The 25,934-nt window shown below is 46.5% G+C and overlaps 1 protein-coding gene across 1 annotated transcript; it reads left to right on the top strand.

Moving 5' to 3' along the window:
• The first annotated feature begins 2,196 nt into the window (after nt 1–2,196).
• Nucleotides 2,197–2,948, top strand: LOC139000649 (cyclin-Q-like). The gene is made up of 3 exons (XM_070402787.1): nt 2,197–2,423; nt 2,499–2,748; nt 2,805–2,948. Exons 1-3 carry the CDS (start codon nt 2,197–2,199, stop codon nt 2,946–2,948), a joined length of 621 nt encoding a protein of 206 aa, XP_070258888.1.
• Nucleotides 2,949–25,934: the final 22,986 nt, after the last annotated feature.

The raw sequence follows: 25,934 nt of genomic DNA, 5'->3' as shown, positions 1-25,934 counted from the left end.
AATCAGAAATGATAGAGGCAAAATGACAACAGACCCCACAGAAATGCAAATGAATGTTAAAAAATATATAGAGAACTTTACTCCAACAAACTAGACAACCTGGAGGGAATAGACACATTCCTAGAAAAATACAGCTTTCTAAAACTCAATCAGGAAGAATCTAAACATATCAATAGGCCAATAACTATGGAAAAAATTGAAGCAGTCATCAAAAAGCTTTCAGCAAACAAACTCCCAGGACCGGATAGCTTCACAGGGGAGTTTTACCAAACATTCAAGGAAGAACTAAAACCTATCCCGCTCAGACCATTCGAAAAATTCAAGAGGTAGGAACACTTCCAAACTCATTCTATGAAGCCAGCATCACCCTAATACCAAAACCAGGTAAAGACAACACAATGAAAGAGAATTACAGGCCAATATCCCTCATGAACATAGATGCCAAAATCCTCAACAAAATCTTAGCAAAATATCATATCCAGCAGTACATCAGAAAGATCATATACCATGACCAAGTAGGATTTATCCCAGGGATGCAAGGATGGTACAATATTCACAAATCAATAAATGTGATACAGATCAAAATATCAATGAGGTACCATCTCACACCTGTCAGAATGGCTATCATCAACAAATACACAAATGACAAGTATTGGATAGGATGTGGAGAAAAAGGAACCCTTCTGCACTGATGGTGGGAAAGCAGACTGGTGCAGCCGCTAAAGAAGACAGTATAGAGTTTCCTCAAAAAATAAAAATGGAACTCCCATTTGACCCCGGGATCCAACTTATAATAATATATCCCAAGAAAACAGAAACACCAATTATAAAGGATATATGCACCCCTATGTTCATAGCAGCACAATTTACCATAGCTACAATCTGGAAACAGCCTAAGTGCCCATCAGTAGATGAGTGGATTAGAAAACTGTGGTACATCTGCCAAATGGAATACTATGCTGCTGTAAAAAATAAGGAATTCTTGCCATTTGCAACAGCATGGATGGGACTGGAGAGCATTATGCTAATGAAATAAGCCAGTCAATGAAGGAAAAATGCCACATGATCTCACTCATTTATGGATAACAAGGACCATTATCAATTTATGAACAAAAATAGATAGAGGCAGAGCAGCCTGGAACAGACTGTCAAACTATAGCGGGAAGGCCAGTAAGGGTTGGGGGTTAGGAGGGGAGGGTTAAGAAATGAACCAAAAATTTGTATGCATGCATATAAGCATGACCAATGCACATAAGACACTGAGGGGTAGGGAAGGCCAGGGGATTGTCTAGGGCGGGAAAAAAAGGACACATGTAATACTCTTTGTAATACTTTAAACAATAAAACGAAAAGAAAAGAAAAAATAAATCTCAAAGTAAAGGTCATAAAAAAGAGATAAGACCGATTGCTATGAAGTGCTCTGACACCCAGGGGGTAGACTCACAATGCAAGAGCTGCCCTTGCTGGTCAGTGAATTCCTACATAGGGAGCGCCACTCAGCCGGACTGGGCTGACGACTGGCAAGTGGAGCAGCAGTGGCAGGAATCTCTCCCACTTCCACAGCAGCGCTCAGAAGGTTTGGCAACGTGATTAAGCCTAAGCCATCATTCGGACATCTCCTGAGGGCTCCCAGCCTGCCAGAGGATGGGGGACTCTGCCAGGTGTCATTCACTGGGCCTCTAGTATTACAAATAAACTCCAATAAAATATAACAAAATTCAAATACTTGGAGGGTAAGTAGTCCTTTATTAAATAAAAAAAAGCCCCAAATAGGTACAGCAATCTGGACAAAGATAAACAAAGTTGGAGGGATCACAATAGCAGATATCCAGCTATATTTCAAAGCGATCATTCTCAAAACTGCCTGTTACTGGCACTGAAACAGACATATAGCCCAATGGGACAGAACAGAGAACATAGAAGTTGACCCTAACCATAACGCTCAATTAATATTTGACAAAGGAGGCAAAAGCATAGAATGGAGTCATACAGTCTCTTCAATAATTGGTGATGGAACCAGGGCTGCGGTCAAGCCCAGGCAGGGCGGGTCAGGTGGGGCAGGTTGGTGCTGGGCTGGGTGGGGCGGGGCGGGGCAGGGCTGCTGCACAGGGCTCTAGGACCCAGCTGGCGCCGGCCACGCCCTGAGGACTCCTGCCCTTCCAGCCACCAAGGTCTGGGGCCTCCAGGCTGAGCCCCATGGAGGACCTTCCCCTGGACAGCTGCAAAGAGGAGGACACGGCGCCCGGCGCCAAGGGGTGGCCCGCACCCCAGGCGAGGGTGCACTTCCGTGTGACAAGCTTCATCATGGAGGCAGGTGTCAAGCTAGGGATGCAGTCCATTCCCGTCGCCACCGCCTGTGCCATTTACCACAAGTTCTTCTGCGAGATCAACGTGGACGCCTATGACCCCTACTTGGTCGCCATGTCTGCCCTTTACTTGGCTGGCAAAGTGGAAGAACAGCCCCTGTGAACCCGTGACATCATCAACGTGTCCAACAGGTACTTCCAGCCGGGCAGCGAGCCCTTGGAGCTGGACTCCGGGTTCTGGGTGATCCGGGACAGCATTGCGCAGTGCGAGCTCCTTGTGCTGCGGGTACTGCGCTTCCAAGTCTCCTTTGAGCACCCACACAGGTACCTGCTCCACTACCTGATTTCTCTCAAGAACTGGCTGAATCCTTACAGCTGGCAACGGACCCCCATCTCCGTCATTGCCTGGGCCCTGCTGCGGGACAGCTACCGCGGGGGCTTTGCCTCTGGTTCCAGGCCCAGCACATAGCGCTGGCGGTGCTCCACCTGCCCCTGCAGGTCTACGGGGTCGAGGTGACCGCCGAGGCCGAGGCCGAGAAGCCTTGGTGGCAGGTGTTTAGTGACGACCTGACCAAGCCAATCATTGATGACATTGTGTCTGATCTCAGTCGGATTTATACCATGGACACAGAGATGCCCTAAGGCCCTGACCCAGGCCTGTCCAAAGAGATGCCTGGGACGCTCGGCTGCCAGCAGAAGGCGCCACCACATCGCCCTGAGGGCAGGTCCCCAGAGCGCTGGCTGGGAGGACTGGTTTTGTGCTGCTGCTGACAGGCCTTTGAAGGCGATGACATGCTGCCACGTTGATTCTCAGGCTTTGACTCTCCCGGCAGCCATGGTCCAGAGGGTGATGGGAGCTGCACCTCCCGCGGGCAGGAGCTTGCTGTGGGTGGCTCTGAGGCGTCGGGGTCTGCTTTTGTGCTTTGAAAGGACACAGACTCCAGCGGAGCTTTGGGATCAGCAGAAGGAAAGTCAAAGAACGGATGGGACTGTTCCCCACTGGATTTTTTTAAAGGCCTGTTTTATAGAAACTATGAATGATTTAACATAGAGGAAATTTTAGTTTGCTTAATGAGAGATATTACAAAGCCAAAATAAACATATAATAATAATTGGTGTTGGACAAATAGCACAGATACATGCAAAAAAATTAATCTAGACCACCAACTTACACCATACACAAATATAAACTGGAAATGAATAAAGGACTTAACGGTGAGTCGGTAACCATGAAAATCTTAGGAGAATCCATAGGCAGCAAAATATCAGGCATATGTCTCAGCAATATCTTTACTGAAACAGCTCCTAGGGCAATGGAAACTGAGGAGAAAATAAACAAATGGGACTATGTCAAATCAAAAAGCTTCTGCAGAGAAAAAGAAGCCAACAAATATAACAACAACAACAAAAAAAAACAAGGAAGTCCCCTGCCAGGGAGAAGATATGTGCCTATGTTATATCCGATAAGGACCTATTCTCCAAAATTTATACTGAACTCATCCAATTAAACAAAAGGAAGATCAACATTCCAATAAAAAAAAATGGGCATAGGACTAAGACACTTTTTGAAAGTGGACATACAGAAAGCCAAGAGACACATAAAAACATGCTCAAAACCAGTAATCATCCCAGACATGCAAATCAAAAGGACAATGAGATACCATCTCACACTGGTCAGAATGGCTATCATCAACAATTCAACAAACAACAAGAGCTGGAGAGGATGGGGTGTCAAAGGAAGCCTCTTGCATGACTGGTGGGAATGCAGACTGGTATAGCAACTATGCAGAACACTATGGAGTTTCCTCAAAAACTTTAAAAAATGTAGCTCCCATTTGAACCGTAATCCCACTATTAGGAACATATCCCAAGAAATGACAAACACCAATCGGAAAGGGCATGTGCACCCACATATTTATAGCAGCACAATATACAAAGTAAGATTTGGAAAAAACCTAAGTGACCATCAGCAGATAAGTGGATTAAAATCTGTGGCACATACCCACATAGGAAAAATACACTGCTGTAAAAAATAAAGAACTTTTTCCGTTCCCAAAAGCATGGAAGGACATGTAGAGCATTATGCTAAGCAAAGTAAGCAAGCTGGAGAAAGATAAATACCACATGATCTCACTCATTTGTGGAACACAATGAACAACATAAACCATTCAACAAAAATAGATCCAGAGACAGAAAAGCATGGGACTGACTATCAAACCTCAGAGGGAAGGAAGGACTAGGGGGTAAGAGATCAACCAAAGGATTTGTATGCAGGCATATCAGCATAGCCATGGACATAGATACTAGGGCGGGGGAAGGGCATGTGCTGGGGGTGCAGGTGCACAAGGGGGAAAAGGAAACATATGTAATACTATATGTAATCCTCTAAACAATAAAAAATTTTTTAAAAATGTGTTCCTAGAATTGTACCTTCTAAATATAGTAATTTGATTACCATACATACCTAAATTCCCCAATCTCCCAATAACTTTATGATGGTTGATCTTTTAGCTAAATCAACATGGCATGTGTAAACATAGCTCAGGCAATTGTAATTGCTCCACACAAAACTCTTTGGATGTCTGAACCTATTTATGTTAACAAATCTGCAGTCACACAATCCATCAAGATGTCTGGCACTGATGGGTAGCGACGCAAACCAAACAGCCACTAGACACAGTTCCCACCTTAAGGAATCACTTGAGCTTTCTGGGTCCAAAATGTTTTCTACAGATTTATACTCCACAGCCTGGCCTCCTTCCGCACATCTGAGATTCAGCAAACATCCCTTGATCCCCTTAATATTATGAATAAAAACACTATCTCCTGCCAATACAACTTCTAAAAATAATTACCTCCTATATTTTTCCTCTTATCTTTTTTGTGCATGATTGTACTTATTTACATTTCCTTTCATGCTTTTTATTTTTACCATAGAAAATAAGTGCCCAATAAGAATCATGGTGTAGGCTACAAAACATCACTTGAAAGAAGACACCTAGGAATAATCTCTACAGGAACTACATTTTCTTCTGGTTAGAAACTAGAGAAACCACATCAACTAGTCTTCATAAATCAAATAAATGGACTTCTGAACTCAAGAAAAATCATGAGACTAATCCAACTCTTGGCTGTCGACAAACCCTAAAAGATAAAGGTAAAGGAAAAGGGTCAATATGTACTGACCCCTTCAATGTACCATAAAACAGGCTGTCCAAATAAAGGACAGGGACATAAGTGAGTTATGTATTAAAAGTCATTGAAGATCAACAACTTAATATATGGCATAATGAGTGTACACACAAATTAACTTAAGTATAAGATCAAAAGTGTAGACAAAGCACAAACTTAGTTATTGATGTAGAAATCTGCACATGTTACCTTGTCCCAGGAGAGTGATTCTAAATAAATCCAAAAGAACGTGGCTTAAAATAATGGTATGATATATAGGAAATATATGAAAATATAACAGAACCAAAGAAAATATGTACCCCAAAAGAGGCCCGAATGGTGTGACTTTCACGGTAATATTAAGGAATACTTGTGCAACGAGCACAGACACCTTTGAAGGATATGGGACACACTTACATTGGCTAGACTTTAAGATTACAGAGAAATAAGACTATTTCCTTCACTAGTACATTAAAGACCCAATAAAAGGAACTCTTATCCACTACTTTAATATAAATCAGGATATATACATTTTACAAAAATCAGTCTTGTTGCACGATTCAAAAATAATTAACCAGAAAAAAGTTAGGGAAGGAAAGGTCAATTAATTATGGCACACCCAATCTCCTAACTCACATCAGTTCCTGTCTTCAAGAACTAAATACACAGCCCACCTGCTGTGACTCTGTGTGGTTGACCATCCGGTTGTGAGCCTGGAGGTCCCGGTCCCATTCCTGGTCAAAGAACAAGCCCAAGTACTTGCTCAATCCCCAGTGGGGGACAGGGAGATGCAGAAGATCTATGATTCTCTCTCATCATTCATGTTTTTGTTTCTCTCTCCCTCTCCCTTGCTCTACGAAATCAATACAAATACTTTTTTGAAAAGGTATACCATCTTGAGGCTAAAGGGACTATGCATACCATATTTTCAAGACCTTTTTTTTATGCTATGGAAATGTTTGCATCAATTGCATTAGCTTCTTACCAACAGTGACCTGATTTCTGCTCTCACTATATGTCAGGGGTGGGCAGGCTGTTCTAAGTTAGGAAGTGCTTTGAAGGCTTTAAGCCCGATTCCATTTGTATTCATATACTAAAGTAACTTAGGTTAACGTACTATTTTGCGACACAAAAACGGACATTTCAACATCCTTGCAACCCCATAGTCCAGCAGGTTTGTAAAAAAAAAAAAAATAATAATAATGATGGCTAAATAAACAAGGCTCATATGGCATTATCAAAGTTTAAAAACAAGAAGAAGCAAACCTGCAAATACTATTACTTGAACCACAGTGCTAGAATTATATTAAAAGACTTACTTTTTTAAAAAATATATTTTATTGATTTTCTTTTTTTTAAAGAGAGGATGGGAGAGTGATAGCTAGTTAGAAACATCGATCGGCTGCCTCCTGCCCACCACCCAACTGGGGGTGTGCCTGCAACCAAGGTACAAGTCCTTGACCAGAATTGAACCAGGGACCTTTCAGTCTGCAGGCTGATGCTCTACCCACTGAACCAAACTGGTTAGGGCAAAAGACTTACTTTTTCATTCATTTCTTTGGCAGCATCTGTCACATCTTCAGAATTCTCTCTGGACTAGTTTCTGGCGCCCTCCTTTATAAAGAGTACTGGAATTTAGAATTTTACATGCCACATGTCACATAAAATTTAACCTCTTAGAGATATTTCAATTTCTCTAAGTTTTGAAAAATTCTCACAGAGACTCTTAATCCTATATAATAAAAGGGTAATATGCAAATTGACAGGACAGTGGAATGACCAGTCACTATGAAACACGATGACCACAAGAGGGCAGACACTCAATGCAGGAGCTTCCCCCTGGTAGTCAGTGTGCTCCCACAGAGGGAGCACCACTCAGTGAAAAACCAAGCTCTCACCTGGCGAGCACAGCAGTGGGGGAAGGAGCCTCTCCGGCCTCCATGGCAGTGGTAATGCTATCCAACTAAGGCCTCAGTCTGGGGCAGGGAAGGGCCTTGCAGGTTGAATATGAAACATGACCATCATGCCTGCAGGAGGAATGGGCAAGGAGCAAAGGAATAGGAGACGGGTAGGGGAAAGCTGGGGGCCTCTCTGTTATAGCAGAAGCAGTGAGCAGATCTCCCTTACTAATGTCAACACCACCACTCTGAAAACTAAAACTGGGGCTCTGTACCATCAGGACCTCCTCAGGCAGGAAGCTGGGTCACCAGCCTCTTTCAAGCCCCCTACAAAATCTTTACCTGTGTTGTGGCCCTGCAGCCTCTCAATCTCTTCTACCCTTAGACATTGGTGCATTGGGATTTTCAGTCACTTTTAGGCACCTGGAGAATATTCTCAATGTTGGTTTTATTATATTTAAGCGGCATGATGTATCTGTGTGTTTTGTTGTTGCTAATCCACTTTAGAGGACCTTTTCCCACTGTTGACCATTTTCAACAGAAAGCATGGAAGGGGAGGTGGGAGGGAGGGATGAAGGGAGGGAAGGAAGGAGGTGGGAGGGACGGGGAGAGAGAGAGAGAGGGAGAGAGAGAGAGAGAGAGAGAGAGAGAGAGAGAGAGAGAGAGAAAGAGAAGGAACATCCATTGGTTAACTACAAGCCAGGAACATGCCCTTGACCTGGAATGAAACCCGGGATCCTGCAGTGCCAGGGTGTCTATGACCATAAGTGCATAAAGTCTATGAAGTGAACTGCATACAAAATGAGGCAGTGTGTTACTTCGTCATGGCATGCTGCCCTGTTTTCCAGTTAGGGAGGGGAAACAAATTAGGTATTCTCCTTGAAAACCTAAATGGATAAAAGGATTGAAGAACCTCTGACAAGGCTGAAAAAAAAGGATTCCTCCAGCACTGTGGCCCACACTTTGCATCCTAAGATACTGATAAGGAGCAGGCCTATACCACTGGCCCCAGGAGAAAGAGGAGACCTTAGGGAAATAGGAGATGAGGTGGGCAGCTATAGAACAACTTGGCATGGCAGCACAGCAGCCTATGCCTCAGCATGAGGAAGATTGGCAGACACCTGTGGAAAGGAGTATAGGAAGAACATGTCATGCCAGCCCCTGTTGAGGGGCAGTTGGCAAGGCCTGAAGGTGCTTGGGTGGCCTAGAGGGAGAGTTCAGAGGAGTGGCTCAAGGAATCTATTTTGATTCTGAGTGACAGTGGACATTCACACTCCCTCCCCCTACCTAAACCCCTTCTGCCTGAACTGGAATTGCACTGCCCTTGTTGTGCTGGTGGTTCCTGTCTCACGCCCACACCATGAGGACCTGGTGTCACAGGCTCTATCCCTCCCAGCATCCAGGTGTCCCTGTGAGAGAAAAGGAATGGCCCAGGAACCTGGCAGCACCGTGGGGGAGAGCCCAGGCACCACCTCCTCACCTGTCCTGTCCGCTCACTGGGGGCCATGGTCCTCTCATAGTACTTCAGGGGATGGAGCCACAGGTCCTTGCTGATGATCTGGTAGGGCAAACAGACCTGGGTCAGGAGAGCACAGGGACCCGAATAGAAACCCAAGCAGCAGGCGGACATAGGTGGCTGTATGCTGGCATGGCCAAGGACATCCCACCTCAGCAATCCTGCCAGATTCTGCCACCATGTCGTCAGAGGACCAGTAGAAGAAGCTGGGGCTGCTGTCCTGGTGCCCGTGGATGTAGGCTTCTCCTTCACAATGCTGGTACCACTTAATGGGAGTGGCACGGGACAGCCTGTATCCTTCAGAAGAGGGGTATGTGAAGCTGGGCACAGCGCCTTCCCACCCTGCCCACCACCCGCTGCAGCCCATGCAGGGAGCCTCCTCTTACCTGAGAGGGTGATGAGATACTCCTTCACAATCACATTGTTGTGGAAGTAGGTGTTGCTGCGGAAGTTCAGGCTCATGGTGTTGCAACCCCAGGGATGCCTGACTTCCCTCACCTGCAGAAGGAAAGTGAACCCAGGGAGATGAAATTGCAGCAGCCCAGGGCTCCCGCCTGTAGCTGTTTTCAGTGACAGGCCATTTCTCCACCTGCCCTCAACCACTCTGTGGAGCAGGAGGCCTGACCTTCAAATCGATCATGTGGCCGAGCATGTTTTCATCTTGGACACTGATCATGGCCAACAACTCTGGGTGGTTGAAAAAGTTCTTTGGGTCAAGGAGCCTGTACTCTAGGACCTAGGCATGGACCAGCTAGAAAGTACAGCCTGACCTGGCCTCTCCTTCCGTTAAGGCCACTCATTCTCCATGAAAGGCAGAAAGGGGCACAGCACCACTCTGTTTCCTGACAGACCCTGATGCCCACCAGATTGTTTTGTGCTGAGGGCTTGACAGGCTACACATCACACATTCCTGCTTCTGACTGAGGACTTGGACATACAGACGGCCTGTAGGGCAGTGTTAGTTAGTCCCAGAAGGGCCCGGGCAACACAGCCCAGTCTGTGGGCATCAGCCCCTGGTGTATGTGTGCCTCTGCGTTGGAGCTCTGCCCCTGGACCCCAGTTACCGCTTCTATGGGGCCTGTATAAGACAGAGGGTGTCTCCAGGACCCTGGGCCAGACTGGGGCATACTGCCCCGACCTTGTCCTCAATGTTCTTTTCTATGGGAACCATCCCCGCTTACACTGTTCTCCTGCACTGTCCCATGCTCCTTGTGATCCTGCTCTTCTATCCTCAAGGATACAGCTGTGAGCCAGAATCCAAGGATGCACTGGATATTGAGGCTTCTCAGTTCGAAATAGGGCTTGAGCCTCCGCCGAGTCCTGCACCTGAGCCGAGAGAAGGCCCTGCTGGCTTCCTCGTTCATGAGCTCCATCTCCAATTGAACGGCCTGGAGCACCTCGAGAGGGGAGCTGGTTAACTTGGCCCTGGGCCCTGACTGGGCCTGCTCCTGCTGCACTGGTTTCTCTTCTTTTGGCTTTGATTTGGCCTCTGACTGAGGCTCCAACTCTCTCACCTGTTCCACTGCCTCCATGGTGCCCACCCCCTCCAACTGCAGGACAAACTGTTCCCCTGCAATTAATTGCTCCTCCATCCACCCCTCCTGCTGGTGGTCACTCCTTGCAGATCCCCAGTCACTTGTGCCTCCAGCCTCAGCTCTTCACTCACCACCTCCTCCTGCCTCCCCACCTGCAGATCAGGGAAAACCCCCTCCCCCGCCCACGTGGCCTGCTATGGCACCACCTGCAGAAGGCCCTCTGTCCACAGGACAAAGTGAGCCTCTGCCTGCAATTCCTCACCCAGGCCCTCCTTCTCTTCCCCTTGCTCCTCACTCTGGGTTCCCTGCTTCACCTCAGTCTCCTCTCCCTGCACACACTGCTCTTTCAGCCACCCAGTCCTCCCCTGCCCCCAACTCAAGATCTAGCCAAACTTCCTGGCCTGTGTCCAACCTCACCTCCAGGGTCTCAGCCTCCCCGACCTGCATGAAGTCCTCCTGCTCCAGCCCCAAAGCTGCCCTCTGAACCGCCTGTGCCCTTGTGTCCTGGGTATCACCACTTTCCTGCACTGAGATGAAGCTTAAAGACTCCTGGGCCATTCCTCCTGCCCTGTCCTTCCTGGTGCAAAGGCCCTGGGGAGCATTGTGAATCCTCAGGCACCCTTCAGTTGAAGGCCCCCTTGTGGAACTGAGAGGAAGCACGCTGCCCTCAGGAGTCCCTCTGTCTCCCAAATTGGTGCTTTAGAAGATAGGGCAGAGACACCCAGGGAACAACCCAATCTGAATAGCAATTGGGGAAAAATTAGAAACCAGGAGGAGAGCCTAAGGGAGCTTTGCTACATCATGAATGAAAGTAATTTTTGTAGAATAGGTTTGTCAGGAGAACAAGAAGAGGAACAAGGATTAGGAAACCTATAAGAAGAATCAATGACAGAAAACTTCCCTGACCTGGGGTAGCAAAACTCACATAAGCACAGAGATTCTCAAACACGATGAATACACATTGTAATTACAATGGCAAATGGTAACAGCACAAACAGAATCTTAAGGCTGCAAGATAGAGTCAGAGAGTTACCTGAAAAGGATCACCATTAGATTATCAAATGATTTCTCAACAGAAACACATGGAGCTACAAGTGAACAGGAGGAAGTATACAAATTAGTGCAAAAGAGGGAACTGACTCCAAGATTTCTCTATCCAGCCAGGCTATGATTTAACATTGGAGGGGATTTCAGGAGCTTCACAGACAAAGCAAACAAACAAACAAAAAGGCTGAGGGAGTTTATTAATAAGAAGAGCTTAACGCAAGAAATGTTAAAGGGTCTGTCATAAAAAGAAGAAATAGAAGGGTAAGAAAGACCATAAGGAGAAAGAACAAAAATGGCTAAAACAAGTACTTATCAAAAATTATCTTAAACATAAATGGACTGAATGCTCCATTCAAAAGACATACAGTGCCTGAAATGAGAAGAAAACATGACCCATATATATGCTGTCTAGAAGAGACCCACCTCAGTACAAGGGACTCATACAGACTGAAAGTGGACAGCTGGAAAAAATGTCTTTAGGAACAGGAAAATGAAAAAAAAAACCTGGGCGAACAAAACTTATATCAGAAAAAATAAACCTCAAAGTGGAGGCCATCAAAAGAGAAAAGAAGGCCACATCATATTACTAAAGGGGTCAAGATTACAAGGGAATAAAACTCTGGTAAACATATGCATCCATTGCAGAAGCACTGAATACTAAAAACAAAAAACAGCCGTAACTGGTTTGGCTCAGTGGATAGAGCGTCGGCCTGTGGACTGAAGAGTCCCAGGTTAGATTCCTGTCAAGGGCATGTGCAGTGGTTGGGGGCACAAACCAAGTGGGGGGTGTGCAGGAGGCAGCTAATCGATGTTTCTCTCTCATCGATGTTTCTACTCTCTGTCTCTCTCCCGTCCTCTCTGTAAAAAATCAATAAAATATATTTTTTTAAAAAACAAAAAACAACTGGAATATATCAAGGGAGAGACCCACAACAATAAAATCATAGTAGGGGACCTTAATACCTCATTGACAACACTGGATAAATCCTCTAGTCAAAAAAAAAACAAATCAGGAAAGAGACAACAATCCTAAGCACCTCACTAGTTCAGACAGACTTAATCGACATCTTCAGAACATGTCACCCCAAAGCTACAGAATATACATTCTACTTAAATGTACACAGGACCTTTTCAGACATAGACCACTTGGGACACAAGCAAACTCTCTTCAAATGTAACAAGGTGGAAGTCATATCAAGCACCTTCTCAGATCACAATGTCATGCTCCTATATAATGAAGAGCTAATATGCAAATTAATCTTCACATCATCTCCAGATGGCTGCCTATGACCAGACTGGTAGGGGGTTAGCGAGGGACCACCAAACAAGTGAACAGCAAGTTGTGTGGGAGAATACGCTGGTGGGAGGCAGGGTGTGGGACAGCCAGGCAGACAAGGGGGACAGTAGGGGCCAACCAGCACAGCAGAGGAGCAGTTGGGGGCGACCAGGCCAGCCGGGGTTGGGGCAATAAGAGGCGACCAGTCCAGCAGCAGGACAGTTAGAAGTGACCAGTGTGGCAAGGACGGGTGCAGTTGGGACAACCAGGCTGGCAGGAGGTTTTGGGGGTGATTAGGCCAGCGGGTGCAGTGAAGGGCGACTAGTTTAGCAGAGGGGCAGTTGGTGGTGACCAGGCCAGCAGGTGGGGCATTTAGGAGTGATTAGGCCAGCACGCAGAGGCAGTGAGTGCCGAACAGGCTGACAGGGTGTGGGGGGGAGTTAGGGGTGACCAGACAGGCAGGCAGGTGAGCAATTAGGAGAAAGTGGTCCCGGATTGGAGAGGGTGTAGGTGGTCTGAGGGAACCCCCGCCCTCCTCCCCACACACATATGTAAACATTCACACTCACAGGACAGGGCCATGGCTTCTGTTGAGCAGTGCCTCCATCTTGAAGAGGTCAGCTGTCTTCTGACTGACCATGGCATGTCTATGTGAGTGAGCACCCAAGCCAAGGGAGTTGAGAGCTCATGTCAGGCCCCTGCACTCCTGTAGTATACAAGTTCCCTATTTTCTGGCCAAATTATAAGACTTCTCATCAGAAATCTGTCATTCTTCCCTCCTCCTCCCAAAAACACCCTGAAAGAAGGGAACAACATCCCAAGGCCTTCTAAGGCCTGGTGTCTCTTCTTCTGTAGCCTTGCCTCTTTCCAAGCAGGCTCAAATGCAGGAGATGCTGCTTCTACAGCCTCTTGTGAGGTCTTTGCCCAATACTATTACAGTTCCCTGCTACCTACAACACAAATGCAGCAACACCTTTCCAGCTTCTTTCTGGTTCTTTAAAGTCTTTGGTGTTCTCACTAAGACTATTGTTTCAATATGTCCTTGAAGCGCTCATTAAGATCTATGAGCAAACTTATAACCATTGTCTTGAACTCTGTATGCAGTAGTTGGCTTGCTGGCATATCATTCCTTTGTCCCTGCATCTTGGGTGCTTCCCTGGTTTGTTTCTATGTACTAGGTAGATTTTCTGTGTCTCCTGACTAGGTAGAGTGTCCTTGTGTCATTGCTGTTCTATAGGGCCTAGTGGCTCAGCCTGCCCAGTCACCTGAGCTAAGACTTCCAGGTGTACCTGTGTGGGCTGTGTGTTCAGTCTTGCTGTAGTTGAGCCTTGATTGCTGTTGGCATCCCTGGGTGGAACTGACCTGCAAGCCAATTTGCTGTGAGGACCAGCTGAACCACAGCGGGAGAGGTGTTGTGCATGAGACCCTCCTATAGAGCAGGGCTTGCTTCAGTGGGGCTTTCAAGCTCACTGAGTCTAGCCCTGGAGTGTGTCGCTTGTGGGTGTGTAGAGCTGTAACCTGGTAGGTTTTGAAGCTGTCCAGAAGGTGCACTGTCGCTGGGGCCTCCCAGGAGGGGCAAAGTCAGCCACTGCCTAGGGACACCGGGCAGGAGCTAGGGGGCTGTCTGGAGATGGCTGCTATTTGTATTGGGCTTGGAAATGCCCAGGAGAGACCCAGCATGTAGCAATGCAGATTGCTGCTAGTGCTAGATCTTGGGTTGTTTTTAACAGTTTTTTTCTGATGCCAGCTGCTGCTTGTTTGATAGGTGTTAGAGAAGTCTGAAGCCTGAGCCAGGCCAGGCCAGGCCATGCATATGGAAAAGCTGCTACAAACAGCTTTTCTGGAGCTGCCAGTTAGATGGGGTGGGGTCTCAGGAAACCTCTAAGGTGGAGGAAAAAGTGTGGGCCAAATATGTTGATTATTAAAAGTTATTCAAATGCCCTTTAGAAATAAGCAAAGTTTTACATGTCTCCCATATGATGAGAGATTACATGCATTGCTTTTTCTTACTTCATTTTTTGTGTTGTCAGCTTTTATTTATTTTAAAGTGTGCCCAGGTGGTCTACAAGTGTGTTCTAGCTTGGAAATAAAATATTGAATCATCTGTTCAGAGTGATTGGTTATTTTACATATAGTCTGTATTATTTTTATTATATCTCCGGTTAAAATGTTAAAAGTAAAAATTCGCAGTTTGAATTGCATGTCTTTGCTTACAGTTTTAAATGATTTCATCTTTTCTATTACGAAATAGAATCCTTACCTAATCTATAATATGTTTACATCACTCAGCTATTTTTACTTAAATGGGTCCATGAATATAACATTTTAAAATATAGTATTTTCAGTGTCATTAAGTGCTTAAATTCCCTGATGTCCCAAAGTCAAATTGGCTGTGTAAACGTAACTCATGGGATAGTAACTGATCCACATAAACAACTTTAGTAAGGAAATTTGGTATTACTTTTGTAAACAAATCCCAATAAGATTTCAGCCACACAGGGGCCCTGACACAGAGTGACAGCCATAAGAGCCATTCACATCTTCTGGGTCTAAAATATTTCCTAGAGATCTATGCACCTCTGCCTCATTCCCAACATTTAAGATTTAGCTAATACCCCTTGGTTCCCTTGACTTTTTATGAATAAAAGTGTTTTCTAGTGCCCAACTAATTCCGCCTACATTACAACCCTTATTTTCCTTCTCACCATTCCTGTGCATAATAGTACTTGCATTCTTTTCCTAGAGTATGTGTTATCTTGACCACACACTCATTGCTCAATAAAATAGGGGTATTGTCTTATTCAGAACCATTAATCAGCACTGAGAAGGCACATGTGTAAATATCTGTTGAAAGAAGATATTGAGGAATAATGTCTACACAAACTACAGTTTGTTGTGCTTAGAAAGTAGCAAAAAAGAGAATGGCCATCAATTATTCTATATAAGTCAAATAAATGGACCTTTGAACTCAACAAAAATTATGAGCCAAATCTAATCATTAGCTAAACCCTAAATATGAAGGTAGAGTATGAGGGTCAACATGTACACAGCACCTTCAACATACCAGAAACCAAAAGGACATTGAGGAAATTAAAAGGACAATGAGGAATCACCTCACTCCTGTCAGAATGGGTACCATCAACAAATGACAAGTGCTGGCAAGCTTGTGGAGGAAAGGGCACCCTAGCACACTGATGATGGGAAAGCAGACTGGTGCAGCCATAATGAAAAACAAAATGGGATGTCCATAAAAAAATTGGAAACAGAACTCCCATATGACCCTGCCATCTCACTTCTAGCCATTTATTTGAGGAAACCCAAAACATGCATCAGAAAGAATTTATGTCCCCCTATATTCATAGCAGCACAATTTACAATTGCTAAGATTTGGAAAGCACCTAAGTGCCTATCAGCAGGTGAGTGCATAAGAAAAACAAACTGCTGTACATTTACACAATGGAATACTACTCAGCAGAAAAAAAGGAAGAGCTCTTTCATTTGATAAGCATGGGTGAACCTATAGAGCATTATGCTAAGGGAATAAGCCAGCCAGAGCTACACAAGTATCACATGATCTCACTCTTATTTGGAAACTCATGAACAAAATAAATTGATTTTAAAAAATGGAGGCAGAGACATGGAAGCATGGACAGACTGTGGAAACTCACAGGGAAGGTAGGGGAGGGTGAAAGGATGATGGCTGAGAGATAACCAACCAAAGACCTTGTGTGAATGTATGCATTACACACAGAAGCAGACAATGGGGTGGTCATGGCCTGGGGAAGGGAGCTGGGGTGGCCTGCTGAAGGGTCGTAGGGGGGGAAGGAAACAGACGTATGCAATACTTTCAACAGTAAAGATTTAAAAAAAATAACTGCCTTGAAAATAATGGAAAGAAAAAGGACATGTTATACTTTGTCAGGGGACAGGGGCTGTGTACACTTCAGGAGGACAGGGGCCTGATGTTAGCTCCCAATTCGTAGGTTCTCAATACTTTTGACTTGGGTAGTCACTGACATTGCAATTTTCTCAGACACCTACCCTTGTCAGCACAGAAGACAGGTGAAGTTTTCAAGTTGCCATCACCCTAAACCAGAACCCACATAAATGGACCCAGAAGTTAGCAACCCTGATCGTCATGGTTCACTGGCTTGTGGACAGCGGGCATGAACTAACCTCTAGGCCAAGCTCCATGGGATTCTCATTACCCAGAGACCTGTGGGGAGTCGAGGGTTCCATGCTCTGTCAGAGGTCTTCTCTGGGCATCGCAGGTGGCTTCCTTCCCCTCTAAGTCCCATTACGTTCCTACCAAGGTGGGGAAACCATTAAGGAGAGGGTGCTGTCCACACCTCTCAAAATGGACCGGGGTCTGTCCGAAGTTGTATCCTTGCTTTCAAAGAGGAAAGGCTTTACCATGGGTCACACATCTTTGCCCAACATAAGGCATTCTGGAGGAAGTTAAAGCATCATGAATGGGATTAAAAGGGCCAGGGGATCCGGTATTGAGCTGGGGAGGGAGGACAGGAGTAGGAGCAGAGCATGGTGCTCAGTAGTCACTATCTAAGGCCACAAGGGGTCAGCAAGGCCCTGGAGTGGGGAGAGGTACTGATGTTGTTATCCTTTGCTGTTTAAAGTCTCATTAGCTGCATCCTGAGCCCTTCCTAGGTGGGACACAAAGACTGTATACTGTCTATGTCAATGTTTCTTGGGTCAGGATAATTCCTTTTCTGGAAGTGCCAGTAAGCATCTCCCAACAGAGGAGGATCAAGAAGGGGCTGAGGGAGAATTACCAATCTGCCTGTGGTCCCCGGGAAGGGCAGTAATTGTATCGCCCTAACCCCAGCCATCCTGGGTTATTCTTGTTACCTTTGTCCCACACAGCAATGGGGGGATGTCCGAGGATTCCTCTGCCATCAGCACTGTAACTCCTGCAATCGGAAAGTAAGGACACCCCAAGGTGGGCTTGATTCCCTCTGCACTGTCATTGGGCTTTGTCTGTCCTGACTCAGAAACACAGGGATGGGACACAGGTAGGTTTACAGCTGTGAGTATGTGAAACACAGAGTTTATGCCTGTATTATTATTTATTAATCACTGTATTCTTTTCCGTATGAACAACTGGAAAGCTACTTTTCCCCCTCCCTGGATATATATAATAGACTCTCATATGGTTATTGATTACTGAGGCAGGAAAGTCCCATGAGCTGCCCACTAAGCTAGAGATAGAGTAAAGCTGGTGTTGCCATTCAATTTCATTACAAAGCCTGAGAACCAGGGGAGATGATGATGTAAATTTCAGTCTGAGGGCAGGCAAAGGTGAGATGAGATGTCCCCATTCAATCCATGAGACACAGTGGGGTCAGATCCTTCTTATCTGGCCTTTTGTTCTTCTCAGGCCCTCAGTGGATTGTTTGAGCTCAATCTCTCTGGAAGGGCCATGTTTCTGCTATACTGAGTCAGCCAGTGAAATGCAGGTCACATCCAGAAACACCCTCACAGACACATCCAGAAATAATGTGTAATCTGGGAACTCGGTAGCCCACTCAAGTTAATCAAAATATTAATCTTCAGAGAAGGAGGACCTTGCAACAATATGGCACTTTTAGTGCCAAAACCAGGAAAATTCTGGAAAAATGGGAAGAGTTGGTCACAGTGCAGTTTTTCTGGTGCTTACGCCTACTGATTGAGATGTCCAAACAGTTCTTGGCATTGTATATGCATAGCAGAAATACATATGTGCCAGGTGGAAATGAGATTGGCTCATCACATAGCACAAACACCTTGAGGGTCCTTCAAAACAAGGAGGACACACCCACCCGATACCTATTTCCTTTTGCTGAAAAAGGAGCCATTTTGGAAAGAGGCCAGGATCCAGGGTCCTCAATCTTTTTAAACAGGGGGCCGGTTCACTGTCCCTAGTTCATTGGAGAGCCGGACTATACTTTAAAAAAAAATTATGAACAAATTCCTATGCACACAGCAGCTCCAAAAACACCCGGAGGGCCCGAGAAATGTTTTTGGCAGGCCGCATGAGGCCCGCGGGCCTTAGTTGGCGGACCCCTGGGCCAGGTGATGGGAGACAGGCATTGTGAGAACTACCTCCAGATTAGGAGTTCATTGCTCTAAGGGAGAGGACATGCTCCGTAAAACAGAGTTGCAACTCCAAAACTTGACTGCTCAGCTTCCTTGGATATGTTGTCAAAATGAGGTATCCCAAAAGACTGAGAGCACCTAACTCTCCTCAGTCCCTCAGGACCACAGTCACCATTTCTCAGTGCTCTTATTTCAGCAACAGGCCCAGAGAGGGACCGCCCACGGAGGGGGGCCATCCTGCCAAGAGAGTCTGGGCACACAGACCTGAAAAGGGCAACAGTAGAAGACAATCCATCTCTGGCGCTCTGCTCTGGTGTAGAGATGAAAGCACTTAAAGTGCAGATTCTCCTGAGAACTGTAAAATGGCCCCAGGCATGCAGGCCCTCTTCTCCCCATGACTGCAGTTAAAGAGTTGGAAAGAGTTGCATATTCTGGGACTCTGACACACAAATAAAGAGGAAACTGTCACTGTCCCAAAAGAATAAGCTAGAGAGACGGTTTGCATGCTATGGTGAGAGAGGCACCTGCAATATTTCTCCAGCCCATTGTGAATGAAGGCTGTGGAAGTATATTCAGAGCAGGAAGGGAGCCTGTGAGCACAGGGTCAGTTTAGTTCCCACTGTCCCAGGAGCTGGCACCACGGTATAAAGAGTGTCACTCCTTGTATGTGAGCAACAGTAATGATCAGCCTTGTTCTCCGACTGCAGCCCAGACATGGTCAGCGTGGCCGTGTTGCCAGACTTGGGGCCAGAGAAGTGCTCAGGGATTCCTGAAGGCCAAGTGCTGACCCCATAAATCACGAGGTTAGTGTCCATGTCAGAGACATAAACAGTACAAGGAGACATAAATGTAACACCCAGTGCCATCACTGCTTCCAGCACGCAGATGGTGACCTACTTTCCAGGTGTGCCAGACACTGAGGGACCCTGAAAAGACCAAGAACACAATCTGGCGAGCCAACATGGGAATAGGAATAGTTTGACATGTTTCTTCTCACTCAGGACACCCTGAGACCTGGCACCTGGAGCCAACATTGGATGCCCCTGACCTACCTCCTGTGGGCATCAACGTGGTTCTTCACTGAGGAATTGAGGACTTCCCTCATGTGACATTGGGAGGAAGGTGAGGACAGTGATGGAGGTTGTCTGGCAAAATATCCAATCGCTCAGTTACACAAGAACCAAGGGCAAATCTGGACTCTTTCATTCTTTCTCAGCCTTTTCCTTGACACTCTCAGTTGCAAAGAGTCCACATGTCCCCCTTGTCCCAATCTGCACAGTGTCTGAGGCTCAGGGCCCTTTTTTGCCACTTCCAGAAGTAGAAATTTTGGGAAGTTGAAATGGTGGGACGCAGCACACACAGGGCATACCCCTCTCTGGCAGACACAGACTCAAGAGAATATCCTGGTAAACACCAATGAGGACTTCATACAGGTCAGGGGTAAACCACATCAAGCTTCCTCCCCATATTTGGACAGCGGTGCACCCTGTCAGCCTCAGATGATTCAACCTGAGCATCAGAGAAGGCAGCTGAGAGGGAGGTGGCAGACTCTGCTCTGTCTGCTTCTCTTCCTCTTTCAAGTTCGATTGAGCTCAGTACCGGGCCCCTCAATAACTCCTACATGCATCTGAGCCCGGTTACCTGTGTATCCGACCTCCTTTCGCATGGGCTGTCACCTGCCACAGGTGGTGGACCATACCCTCCCCTTAGGACCATTTTGCTTGTTTCTAAGTAGTTTTGGCAGAGGGTTAATGCTCCTGAGGTAGTTCATTGCCTTGCTTGGGGAGACATTAGACATTGAGTAAAATCAATTGCAGGAGGAGAAATGGCTGACAAAAACGGGATCAAAGGAAGACAGAATGAATTCCCACAATTTTGAAGGTCACAACCCCATGATGGAGAGAAAGCTCAGTAGGATTGACTGCCCCTGAGATGAAAACAGGAAGTGGGATCCTGAGTTTGAGATTCTGGGAGGTGACTTGGCAAGGAGCCCTTCCGCAGGTCTTCTCCTAAGAGTGTGGCAGGATGTCAGTTGGGACACACAATGTTCTTCGCTGTGCCCCCTACATGATCCACTGAGAATCCTTACCTCTGAGCCATGTGACTTCTGGGGGCAAAATCTGCCTCATGCACAGAGATGTTTGGCTTGGCGTATTCTTCTGGAAAGAGTTGGATTTGGAGAACAGACAAGTCATAACTGAGTGGTCCTTGCCAGATTGACATGGCACTGTCCTCAGGTGATGACTGGAAGTTCTATGGTCAAACTGCTCCCACAAAGCTGTGGCACAAAGTGTACCATTGTTCATACCACAGCTCAGGCATTCTGAAGAGCAAAGGGTGGTGACACCCTGGCCAAGGGAGGACAGACATCTGTGGTGGAGTGGAGTGGGATAAATGGGATGTGTTAGGCAGTGACAAGTTTCTGTGTGATACCACGGTTTCAGTGTGGGTGCCTACACATGTATGTCCTCCATTCAGTCAGCTTCCACAGTAATGTCTTTGGTGTGAGATAACAGTGAGATGGTACTAATCCCTGACCTCTTCAGAAATCCTCCAGCTGGACCTGTGGACCAGGTAGACTGACCCCTCATCTCCTAGGAAAAGCGTGGGAAGCTCTGGGCACATTCAAGTTATCCTCATCCTTCCTGCAGGAAGCAGACCCCTGACCTTCATGGAGTTCCACTTTGTCCTCGGTCATTGCGCCTTGTTCTGTCAGGACAACAGGGATGCAGAGCCAGTGCTGCAAGAGTAACCACTCTCATTTAACAAAATCCTCTACCCGTGTGCCCAAATGATAACACGTGACATAGACATGCTAAGCAAGACTGCCACCAGAGTAGGCAAAAGGACCACTTGCAACAATAGTTAATAACCAATAGACCTAAACAAATACACTAAAACACACTAATATATATTCCCAAACCCATACTTTCAGGTCAAAGAAATACAATAATTTCCTTTCAGAGTGCCAATTAGGAAGGAAGATAAAACATCTGGAAATGGTACATGATAAAGAGAGAGGCACCTGAGATGGAGGTTCTGTGACATATGAAAGGTCATTGCCCTGTGCTGCTGAGACTCGGACTGAATCTCATGGGAGAACAGTGCTGGATACATAGGCCATAGTGACACCTAAAACACTTCTAATCCATTCCATCAAAAATGACCCTTCTTCCACATCTGATAATAATTAAACAGGTGTCCAATGGTATTATTTGAGAAATGCAGGGATCATGTCTACCATCTGAGGCTCCAAATACCCAGGGAGCAGTGTGCTTCTTACTCCAGCAAGGTCTCATCAGAGAGACCCTGATCACCCAACAGCTTGTCCTGGTTCTCCTTGTAATAGTCCCACTTATGAAATAGTGACTACCTTCTCAAAAGGAAATGGTGGTACACCTTTAGGAGAAACACTAGAAAGGCAATGAAGGCTCCCACAGTCCTATGCACATTGAAATAACATGCAACCTACAGGCCTTGCTGTTACAATCAGGGAGCACAATCAATCTCAGATGCCATGGTGGAGGGTCAGCCGAGCCATTACTCTCTTGTTCCTACTAGTGTCCAGCATAGGGACATTGCCAAACACACACACACACACACACACACACACACACACACATCCTATAGGCAGGCTCAGCTTCACACAGCTTTACTCAGATGTGGGGCTGTGACTCAAGACCTTATTCGCTGTCTCCAATAGCAGGGACCCTTTCCCACTGTGCTGTGACACAACTGGAGAGGGTCCACATGGGTCACTGTTGCAGCTTGGACCATTAAAGCATGATGGTAAACAAAGCAGTACTTGGAAAAATGTCACCAAGTGACTTAAATGGAGAAAATTATAGCAAAGACTTAACTTCCAGGTAGGGTGATCATCCATGTCATTTCTAAGAGCTGACATCTGCACGGCTGTAAGTCGGAGAGGGCTTGCAGCCTTTGGATCATGAGGTCACACACCAGGGCTTGTGGCACCTTGGCCCAGCTTCCTTCAACAGTCCATGGCGTCTTGGCCAGATAGTTACGTGTACTTGTACTCTTTGATGCACTTTAACTGGGATTATCACTGCAAATGTGTTGTAGGAAATCTTTGTGGATCCCTGAAAATGGGGCCACCTCCCACCGATTCAGCAAGAAGCAACCAGCCATGGGCTGCTTCTAGAAGCATCCTTCAGGTACCTGAGTGGAGTGGTGATTCTGAGAGGTCACAGAACCTTTCACTCAATTCCCCTCCTCAAACCTTTCTTGGTTCTGAGAAGTATTGGGAGCATAAAAATAATGAAAATCAAATAGGAAGGAGGGGAGAAAGAGAAGGAAATAAAATTTTTCCTTTATTCCCATTCCCACTTCATTTATGGAGAACTGAATCCAGGTGGTCTGCACAGGTATGCTAGGCCAAGGGATTCAAAGTGAGGATTTCCCAGAGGATTGTGGGAAATCTACCCAACAAACACAGGAGGGGCCTCCTGGTGGCTGTTACAATGAATGGTGGTTTGGAATGAGTGGGAGCCTGGATGTACAAAAGACAAGGAAAGATAACCAGCCAGTAACAGACAGTTTCCTTTGGGATTGCATGTGAGAGAGGACACTATCTGAAGAAAACAAGCTGCTCTCTCAATGCTTTGCGAGAGGAGGGAGGAACAGAGAGAGGATGAATTTTTTTCAGGGCCATGTTGCATGAGTCCCTGCTCAGGGTGGGGAAGCATCTTCAGAGCAAGGGGGGAGCCTGTGAGCCCAGGGCAGGTGTTGGTCTCACTTTCCCACAGACTTGCGCCCCTGTGGATAGTGCCACAGCTCATGTGATGAACAACAGTAATAATAAGTGCTATCCTCCAATGGCAGCCCAGGCCTGGGCCACGTAGCTGTTTTTTCACATTTTTAGCAAGAGAATAAATAAGGAATCACTGATGGCCATTGTTGGATTTTATAAACCAGCAGTTTAGGGCCATGCCTGGTCATTCTTTGTACCAGTAGACATGATCAGAGCCACTAAAATCATCTCTGAGTCTGGCACATGTGGAGGAGACTGACTGTCTGAGAGCCATGGACACTGAGTGATGCTGAGTCAGGACAGACTGAGCCCAGGAACCTGAAAACAGCAAACACACACACTGGTGGGTGAAGTGCTGGGGACCTGGTGAGCCTGAAGAGGAGGCAAAGAATCAGGGCAAGGTGAACCCACAGTCCCTTCCATAGAGGCCTCACCTGGGCCCTGAGTGAGGAAGTTGAGCAGGAGCAGAGGCCAGGTCATGGTGAAACTACACCAAGAATGCTGCCTTCTGACACCCCAAGCCTGAGCCTGGCTCCCCACACTTCTCTTATTTTCTCCCCTGCCTCAGAGGAGGGAGGGGCCTCCATGCAAATCTGCTTCCTTCACATGCTTCACCCCATTCCACTGCAACCTGACCTGGAGTCTAGATATACCTGCAACCCTGGAAAGAAGAGCTTTACCAAGAATTAAGGTCTTGCCCTGGCTGGGGGGCCTAGAGGGTTACAGCATCATCCTGGTATGGCAAGGTTGCATGTTTGATGCCCGGCCAGTGCTAATACAGGAATCAGCCAGTGAGTGCTTAAGTAAGCAGAACAAGAACTCCATGTTTCTCTCTCTCCCTTCTTCACTCTCTCTAAATTCAATCTGTAAGTGCTTTTAAAACAGCGAAACTTTTTAATACACTCTAAGTAAGGTCAGACTGAGCCCTGGACAGCATGCAGAAATGGATTCAACCAGGGGATATCTACCTTTTCCTTAGGGAGAGTCCTGGTGTCTCCTGGTTGAGAAATCCCTGGACTTCCCCTCTGTGTGGTGTAGGCAAATGTAAAGACAGCTTGAATGAGGAAGGTTCAGGCACTCCATTTCCTGGGAATCAATGGCAGAGCGTGGAACTGCATATTGACCTCCACTCCTTCTTATTCCCCTTAGTGAGGATGGCGCCTCTGCCTGGCTCCATTCTCTGTCTTTGCAGTGGTTTCATTCTGAAGCTGAGCCCTTGCGTGTACTAGGACTGTTAAGAGATGATGTATCATGAACAACAGTTTGGGGACCTCATGGGCTTGCAGGGAAGCAGCATTTCAAACTTCATCCAAGGAAAGCATAAAGCCCAACAAGTACCTTCCCCACATCCAGGCTCTGGTGCCCCTAGGGTCCTATACTATACATCCTTCTGGGGGCCCAAGACTGTGCATTCCTCAGAGAAGGCAGCTGACAGGGATTCCCAGATTACTTCCTTCCCATGTTCTTTCTTTTCCAGCTCAGTACCAGGTCCCCTGACCCCGCCTATTTCCCAGTGAGCCCATTGCCCTTTATCCGTCAACTTCCCCTGGACTGGAAGGTGTTGCCTGCCACACCAGGTAGCCCAGATGCTCATCTCAGGGTTGATTAGCATGTTCTACCATATACTGGGTATTAGTGTGCTGCTTGTGAGACAGCTCTTGGCTCAAGGTGAGGACACATTACCTAAAACCACCGAATAGGAAGTTTGGATGAGAAACATGGTGGCAGGTGAGACAGACTAATTTGTCAAATTGTGAGGAGAAGAAAACGCTCTGTGGGATATAGAAGTCCCAGGGGCTTAGAATAGCAGAAGTCAAGGTGAGAGATGGGCTGGTTCCTTGTGGAGATTCCAGGGAGAGTCTGTTTCCCGGCTCCTCCAGTTGCTAGGTCGACAGCATTCCATGGTTGTACCTACATGACCTCAATATCTGTCCTGTGGTCCCATCTCCTGCTCATCTTCTTTCAGCAACTGTACCTGCACATAACTGGTAATCCATTGCCTTTGTGTTAGGGTTCTCTAGAGCAGCTAGAGATTATGAGGACCTGGTTGGTGTGATTACAAAGACTGAGAAACCCCAGGGTCTATAAGCTGGTGGGCCCAGGAAAGCTGTTGTCTAATTTGGCCTGAGACTGAGGACCTGAGAACCGGAGGAGCTCATGGTATAAGATCCAGTGTGAGGACAGAGGCCTGTGAGATGAGATGTGATGTCCCAGCCCTACGGTGATTCATGAATATAGGGGTGAGTTCCTCCTTTTGTTCTAGTCAGGCTCTCAGTGCATTGATGCTGTGCACATAGGGAGGGAAATATCCTTTTAGGGTC

Source organism: Myotis yumanensis, unplaced genomic scaffold (assembly GCF_028538775.1).
Source record: "Myotis yumanensis isolate MYYU_CA2020_CCGP unplaced genomic scaffold, mMyoYum1.0.hap1 SCAF_24, whole genome shotgun sequence".
In the NCBI taxonomy this organism is placed as follows: domain Eukaryota; kingdom Metazoa; phylum Chordata; class Mammalia; order Chiroptera; family Vespertilionidae; genus Myotis; species Myotis yumanensis.
This window is presented reverse-complemented; position numbering and strand designations above follow the sequence as displayed.

Bases quoted from the DNA above. Each gene is read 5' to 3' on its own strand.
- LOC139000649 (XM_070402787.1), top strand. From the start codon at position 2,197: ATGGAGGACCTTCCCCTGGACAGCTGCAAAGAGGAGGACACGGCGCCC. The intron at 2,424-2,498 runs GTCTGCCCTTTA...CGTGTCCAACAG, and splicing joins GACCCCTACTTGGTCGCCAT to GTACTTCCAGCCGGGCAGCG. The intron at 2,749-2,804 runs GCCTCTGGTTCC...CTGCCCCTGCAG, and splicing joins ACAGCTACCGCGGGGGCTTT to GTCTACGGGGTCGAGGTGAC.